This window comes from Otolemur garnettii, unplaced genomic scaffold (assembly GCF_000181295.1).
Source record: "Otolemur garnettii isolate 467f Iridium unplaced genomic scaffold, OtoGar3 scaffold00044, whole genome shotgun sequence".
Taxonomy (NCBI): Eukaryota; Metazoa; Chordata; class Mammalia; order Primates; family Galagidae; genus Otolemur; species Otolemur garnettii.
Genome location: NW_003852439.1, coordinates 11,073,948 through 11,081,762, shown reverse-complemented (window position 1 = coordinate 11,081,762; position 7,815 = coordinate 11,073,948). Strand labels below are relative to the sequence as shown.

Below are 7,815 nucleotides of genomic sequence, written 5' to 3'. Positions count from 1 at the left end.
TCCTCGCAGGCTCTGAGCTGTTGTTCCCGCCCAGCTTCGGCCTGGCGCCGCCGGCGGGGGCGCCGGGACTACATCTCCCAGCATGCCGCGGCGGCCGCGAGCGAGGCGAGGCTGGGTGAGTCAGAGCCGCACGGTAAATATTTGTATTAGCCGGAGCCGGCTCGCTAATGGTGGACGCGTGAGGCGGCGGCGAGGGCGGCCGGAGGGGCAGCGCAGCGGCGCCATGTCCGTGAACATGGACGAGCTCAAGCACCAGGTCATGATCAACCAGTTCGTGCTGACGGCGGGCTGCGCGGCCGACCAGGCGAAACAGCTGCTGCAGGCGGCCCACTGGCAGTTCGAGGTGCGCGGTCGCCGGCCGGGACTGGGCCGCAGCGCCGTGTGTCCGAGCGAGGGCGGGCGGGGTTGGACACGTGCAGCTGTGCGCCCTCGGGGTCCGCCTCGTACTCGACCCGCTTTCCCGAGGGTCGCAGCGACATCCGGGCCCCGGGAGCTTGAGGCGAGTGGGCCCGGGCGTTGGGGAGCGGAAATGCTGTCCGCCTCCGCGGGGCCCCAAGCCCCCGGCGGTCAAGACGCGTCTCCCCTTTTGTTCCGGTAACGGTCGAGGGCAGGGCGGCGCCGCGGACGGACCGCCGGGCGGGCAGCCGGAAAGAGGATGCCCCAGGTCTCGTTAGAGGGCGGGGCGGTTCGTGCGTGTGGTCCGAGGGTCGGTGTGCCCCGGGGGTGGCTGGCTGCGGGTGCGTACGCGGACATGTGCGTTTGTATTTACGCACGCACCGCGCTGCGGCGTCAGCGGGGCTCACGGGGTTGTGTACGTGTGGGCATGTTGGCGCGGGTGTGATCACGCAGTCTGTCCCTGCGTTTGGTGTCCGCTCGGCGGGTATACATGTGGCGATTTTACCTAGTTTGCTCGTGTGCAGTACGATGGGGTAGGTGATGTGTTGGGGGACCCACACCACAGCGCGGGGATGTATATGTGTATACCCGGCTCCAGAGGCTGCTGGGGAGTCAATGTGTGTGTCTGGGTGCTGTCTTCTGGGGCTTACAGGAGAATCTACTGGGGAGGGTGTACTCGGTTCATTGGTTTTCGGGCTGGTAGGGCAAGAGGTGGGGCTGTCTCATTTCTGGCACCCACTCCCCCAGGCCTGTGCTGACCCATAAGGCAGTAGTGCTTGTGGCTTGTGCTGCCAAGGAGCAGTCTGGCCCTTCCTTGATTAACAGACCCCAGAAATATCCCCCGAAGTAGTATCTAAGGGTGGGGTCAGACTCTCAGTTGTGGAGTCAGAGCCTCCGTCGGTATGGTGGCTTCTCTGCCCATTTGGGACACAAGATCCTGGTTTCCCAATGGGGAGTCATCTCAGGGAAGGTATTTAGGCCTGCAGGGGGGACCAGGAGGCAGAGGACTCTGGGGCTTAGCTTTCTGGGGACACGATGGGGGTCAGAATGTCCCGAGCTTGGGACAGACTGAGGAGATAGTGGCCCTTCCACCTGGAGGAATCCATCCTCTTCTCTCAGAGATCTCAGGAGCCCTGACCCCAGGGCAGTCTTAAGGCTGCTCTGTCCTCTGGCTTCAGTTTCATCTTCTCTACCTGGGAGGTGAGGGGGTTGAAGTGTGTGAGTCAACGTCTGGCTCACTGCCCCCTTCCCCTAGGCAGCTCTACCTGGGGCTCCCTGCTCCCCACCTCCTCCACAACCCTAACAGTCCTGTTTGTTTCAAGGAGTGGATGTGGCAAAACTTGCAAAACCACATTCATGGCAGTTTGCTTGAGTCTCACATCTACATACAGGTTCCCTCCCTACCTAGGGCTAGGCAGGGAGGTGTCCAGTGGGAAGTAGGCCCTGCCTGCAACTAAGTCCAGCCCTCTTCAGAGCCTTGCACCTAGGCTATATCCCTTACACTGTGCAGATGAACTGTAATGCAGCTTTAGGCTGGGCACAGTGGCCATACTTGTAATTCCAGCACTTTGGGAGGCTGAGGCAGAAGGACTTGAGCCCAGAAGTTCTAGGCAGCAGTGAGCTATGATCTTGATACTGTCCTCCAGCCTGGATAATAGAAAGACTCTGTCTCTTAAAAGTAAAATAAAATAAAGCTTTGAAGATTGAAATGTCTGGGGGGAAACTAGCCTGGGTGGCTCTGGTGGGTTTCAGCTTGTAAGGTGCCTGTACCTCAGTCCTTTGCATGGGAGTGAGAGAGGGGTTCCTCACTATTACCCCAGCCTCCTCTTTGCTTTCCTGCCAGCTGGCAGGCAGTGTTTCTGGGTCACATTATCTGTGATTCAGGTGCTAATGGGGGCAGGAGGCTGCAAGGGGAGGGGCTTCTGTCTAGTGGGGCAGATGTTTCTTTGTGGAGAACTCACACAGAGGGAAGGGTCTGGAGCGTGGAGCTGCCGGGTTAGGGTTTGCAGAGTGATCCTGGGCTGGGGGCTGCAGTATGCTACTGGAAGGTCTTGGAGTCAGGGAGGCCCTTAGGACACCAGCCCCCATGTTTGAGCACCCACACCAGTCTGGGGATAGCCAGGTAGGGTGTCTTCGTCAGGAAATTCCCAAAATAATTCATTTGAGTTTACTTAAAAAAAAAATCTGAGGGAAAACCCTGAGCCCCTTGGAGGATTTCTGGGTGTGTTGGGGTGGGCGAGGGGCTAGGAACTCAAGGTGATACTGGGCAGCTGGGTTGGGGGTTCAGCAGCTTCTCTGAGCTGCAAGGCTGAGCCTGACACTTGGCAAGGTTTCAAGGACCCCTCGCACACTTGCAGGAGCTCCCTCGCCTAGCATTTTTACAAGAGCAACCTTACTTCCTTCAACCTCCCCTCTGCAGGGGCTGATCAAGGACACAACAAATGCCAGTATCATCCCCTTTCCGACCTTAGGTGGGCTGGTCTGAGGGCTCAGCCTGGAGTTACAGTATGAGGTCCTAACCTCACCTCTGCCTTTTGCTGACCAGTGATCCAAAGCAAGTCACTTTGTCCCTCAGCTTCCTTATCTCTAAAACAGATGATGCTAGTCCCTGCTCTAGTATTAATGATGATGATAAATGCTCCCATTTGATGGAGCCCTGCTTCATGTGGGCACCTTGCTCAGTGTGGCCTGTGGCAGCAATGTAAAAGGAGACAGTGGGGTATCACGTAACCTTTATGGTGCAGCCAGCAGCAGGTGGCCAGGGAACACTGCAGTGGTGGATACACATGGGGTAGGGGCTTAGTCCAGGAGCTGTCCTCCTCTTCCACCATATTGAGCACATTACACCAGAGGCTTGGGTGAATGAGTGAGTGGAAGACCTAGGCACTCCTGCTTAATTCTAGGTTCTCTTGGCTGGAATGTGGTGGTTTTAAGAGGTCACTGTAGCAAGGGAGGGGAACCTGGAAGCACCCAGTAGGTCTATACCCTACAGGCTTGGACTCCTTCTCAATATTCTCCTGCTTCACAGATGAGGAAACCGAGGTTCTGAGCATTAGGACTTTTCACCCACCAAGTTGGTGACAGAGCTAGGTTAGACTGCAGAATCAAAGGCTTAGATCCTCTTTCTCATGGTGACAATGCCAGGTATGCACAAGGGGTGGGCTTGGCAAGCTGTGGGTATTTGGCTGGCAGGTGGTAAGTGGTGTTATGAGGGTCTCTTTATTGCCCATCCGAAGCTGCCTGAGCGCCCTGGCACACCACTGGGCCTCAACCCCACTTGTTGGTCAGGCTGGGGTTGCCCATGCCCAGAGGAGCCTGGGAACAGGGGCAGCCATAGGGATGGTGGGGTCCTGGATGGTAAGCACAAGCTTTTCTTCCTGCAGACAGCCCTCAGCGCCTTTTTCCAGGAGACCAACATCCCCTACAGCCACCACCACCACCAGATGGTAAGTGTTTCCTGGGGCCCTAGTTCTGGGCGGGGGGCAGAAACTGAGGCAGTTCTGAGTGCAGCAGCCATGGCCCAGATGGAGGGCACTGGTACACACGGAGGTGGGTGCCCTGGATTCAGTTCCACCTGCATCACTTTCCCATGGGACCTGGGGAGCGCTGGCAAAGCCTGATGGCCCCAGAGGCCTGCACCTGGATGTGCCCCTGGACCCAAGGGGATTGGGTCAGCTCTGCTCAGTGCTTTCCTCTGCAAGCCCTTGGGTGGAGGACCAGCTGGTGGGGCCAGGATGCTACTCCAGTGGCATCTGGGGAAGGGACAGTCTTTTTAACCTGGTTCTGAGGGGGCCCTCACAGAAAGGGTGCTCATTCCTTCTCTCCATTCTTCCCCCACAGATGTGCACTCCCGCCAATACCCCTGCCACGCCCCCCAACTTCCCTGATGCCCTCACCATGTTCTCTCGTCTCAAGGCCTCTGAGAGCTTCCACGGTGGCAGCAGTGGCAGCCCGATGGCCGCGACAGCCACCTCGCCTCCACCGCACTTCCCCCATGCTGCCACTGGCAGCTTCTCGGCACCCAGCTGGCCAACTGCGGCCTCGCCCCCAGGGGGCCCACAGCACCACCAGCCACAGCCACCCCTGTGGACTCCAGCACCCCCTTCCCCGGCTTCAGACTGGCCACCCTTGGCTCCTCAACAAGCTGCCTCAGAACCGAGGGCCCACCCTGCCATGGAGGCAGAGAGATAAGAGAGGCCCCTCCCCCCTCCCGGAGGCCAGGACCCCGTGGGGCGGGGGAGAGGACATCTCCACGGGCCCCTTCACCCCTTCTCTGTCTGCACCCCTTACTCCCCAGAGACCTGGAGGGAAAAGACAGGACTCTAGCCAAGCAGGGTCATGTCTTGTGCCAGCATGCACGGCTGCACGCACGCAAGTTATGGACACAGGCACGTGGCACCCAGTGCGCTTGGATTTGGTTCAAAATGGTTTGGGTGTCTGGTGGACAGAACTTCAGAGGCCAAACAGCCTTCCCTCAAGGACTCATCTGCCCCGCCCTGCCCCAGATTAGGGGGTACTGCGGGAATTGCCCTGTGGAGACAATTGGCTCCTGACTTGGAGCTCCGTGGGGGCCGGCAGGCCCAGATCCCCACCCTCGGGGGTACAGAGCTCTCCGCATGTGTGCGTGTAGCTGTGTCTGTGTATTTATATGTACATTGCTCTTCAAAAAGCAACCTAGCACATGGGGCAGCTGGACTTTGCATGTTAGAGTGAGCCCCAGACCCCTCACCCACTGCCACCCCCCGGGCCCTGCCTCACCTGCCCCTTCAGCAGCCAGTGTTGCTGTGCCTGCCAACAAAAGGGTCATGGGAAACTCCATGACCTTCCAACCCACCCTCAGCACCTGTCTGCTGGGGCTGCCTGCATGTCACCCCTAGAGCCCAGCGTACCCATGTCCATTTCCTTTCCCCCTTTTAACAAAAGAGAAGAAAGAATTCCAAACCACCACCAGGCTCTGTGGTCTTGCCTTGTACCCTAGGCTTTGCTCCCAACAGGCCTGGCCTCCCCAGCTACACACTGCTACCTGCTGTCTTTCTAACTGTAGCATTCTCTGGAATCTTCTGACTACCTGAAGTTTTTGCCATGAAGTTAATGTGTGGCCTGTGTTCCCAGGTTCCAGCTTCTGTCCACTGACCCCTACCCCCACCAGGCTGGACAGGTCTGACCCCCCACACACATGAGTAAGCAGGGCCCACAGCTGCCTTCCGTCTTCCCTGTTTCACATCAGGATCTTTCTTAGTTACAGCTTCAGGGGCCATCCATATACTGGATCCTTAGCAGCCAGGTGGCAGGTATGCATGCAGAGCTAGTGGGGCTAGAGAAGGCAAGGGCAGGGCAATGCTGGCCTGGCACTTTGGGGCAGTAGATAATCCCAGGCTCCCCTGAGCCTGCCAGGGCTGCTTTGGCAGGAGGCACCCTCAGCCTGGTGCCTGTCTGGGGCCTGGGCTTGCAGGAGTGGGGAAGGCTCTGCAGCCCCACAAGGCTCAGCTGGCAGCTCCTCATAGGCAATACACACACCCTAGTCAGGGTAGTGCCAGGCTAAACGCAGTGGGGTCAGGGCCAGACAGAGTATTTCTCCTGTTTTTAGGAAGTCCTATGCCAACCTAGTGTCTCAGCCCTGCCTATCATATCCTGCTCTTATACCTGTGATGACATCTACTGTGCCAGTGCCTGGCTCAATCTGCCCAATGGGACAGCTCTTCACTGGCTAGTTGTCACATGATTAGCTGCTGGGACCTGCTCAAGCCAGTACTTCCGTACATCTTGAAGCCCATCTTTCCAGCAGTTTTTGGAATCCAGAGGAAAGCAGCCTCCACCCTCTACAGCTTCTCTGGTCTTAGGGATGGAAGAAATTCTCAGGAAACTGCCACACCTGCCTTCTAGTGGCAGGAAGACTGCTTTGCAGACAGAAGTGTTTTGCAGTCAACCACCGTGGAGTGTGCGTGCCAGGGCCCTCTTGGCAGGCAGATTTCAGAGGTGTGTGTGTTCACTATGCAGTGAAATAGTGCATGGTCTAGAACTCTGCACAGTGGCAGGCTTCAGAGTGTCAGTTTGTTACACACCCAGTGGAAAGTCATCCTGTAGTGGACCATGCCCTCACTTCAAAGTATGGGTCCCAGGCCAACAGCAGCATCTGAGAGCTTACAGCTGCAGCCTAGACCTCTGGAACGAGAATCTGATTAAAACAGGAGTTCCTAATACCAAATTGAAGTTTAGGAGATGTCCTATACAACATCTTTGCTAAGTGTCACAGGTGAGGCTGTATCACCAAGCCCATTTCTGTTTCTGTGGGCTGGGCCTGGAAGTCTCAGGTGTCCCATTAGAGCAGTGGTTCTCAACCTTCCTAATGCCGCAATGTATTTTCATTGATAAAAAGGGGTCGCGACCTGGGCGGTGCCAGTTGCTCAGTAGGTAGGGCGCTGGCCTTATACACCACAGGTGGCGGGTTTAAACCTAGCCCTGGCCAAACTGTAACAACAAAAAAAAACAGCTGGGCGTTGTGGCAAGTGCCTGTAGTCCCAGCTACTCCGGAGGCTGAGGCAAGAGAATTGCCTAAGCCCAGGAGTTGGAGGTTGCTGTGAGCTGTGTGATGCCATGGCACTCTACCGAGGGCGATAAAGCGAAACTCTTAAAGGGGGGGGGGGGCGCTGTGACCCACAGGTTAAGAACCGCTGCATTAGAGGGAAGGGACTGAGGTTCCTGTAGGTCTGGCCTGAATGTGGGCACCATTCACATTTGGGGCTGGATCATTGTCCCTGCAGTGGGGCTGGCCTGTGCATGTGGGGTGCCCAGCAACATTCCTGAGCCCTGCCCACTGGACTCAGTAGTACCCCCCATTGTAACAATCAAAACTGCCTACAGAGGCCAGGTGAGGTGGCTCATGCTTATAATCCCAGCACTTTGGGAGGCTGAGGTGGGAGGATTGTTGAGGCTGGGAGTTTGAGACCAGCCTATGCAACATAGCAAGATCCTGTCTATAAAAAATTTAAAAATTATCCAGGTGTGGTGGCAGGAGCCTATAGTCCTAGCTAGCTATTCAGGAGGCGGAGGCAAGAGAATTGCCTGAGCCTATGAGTTCATTCTGCTGTGAGTTATGATGGTGCCACTGCACTGTAGCCAGGGTGACAGAGGCAGATCCTGTCTTAAGAAAGTAGATACAGGCTCGGCACCTGTAGCTCAGTGGTTAGGGCACCAGCCATAAACACCAAGGCTGGTGGGTTTGTACCCAGCCTGGGTATGCTAAACAAAATGACAACTACAACAAAAAAATAGCTGGGCATTGTGGTGGACGCCTGTAGTCCTAGGTACTTGGAAGACTGAGGCAAGAGAATCACATAAGCCCAAGAGTTTGAGGTTGCTGTGAACTGTGATGCCACAGCACTCTATCCAGGACGACACAGTGCAACTGTCTCATTAAAA

The 7,815-nt window shown here is 56.6% G+C and overlaps 1 protein-coding gene across 1 annotated transcript; it reads left to right on the top strand.

Moving 5' to 3' along the window:
• On the top strand, window positions 1-5,340 carry UBALD1 (UBA like domain containing 1). Its single transcript, XM_003790840.3, has 3 exons — window positions 1-343; window positions 3,780-3,842; window positions 4,237-5,340. Exons 1-3 carry the CDS (start codon window positions 83-85, stop codon window positions 4,585-4,587), a joined length of 675 nt encoding a protein of 224 aa, XP_003790888.2. The 5' UTR covers window positions 1-82; the 3' UTR covers window positions 4,588-5,340.
• Window positions 5,341-7,815: the final 2,475 nt, after the last annotated feature.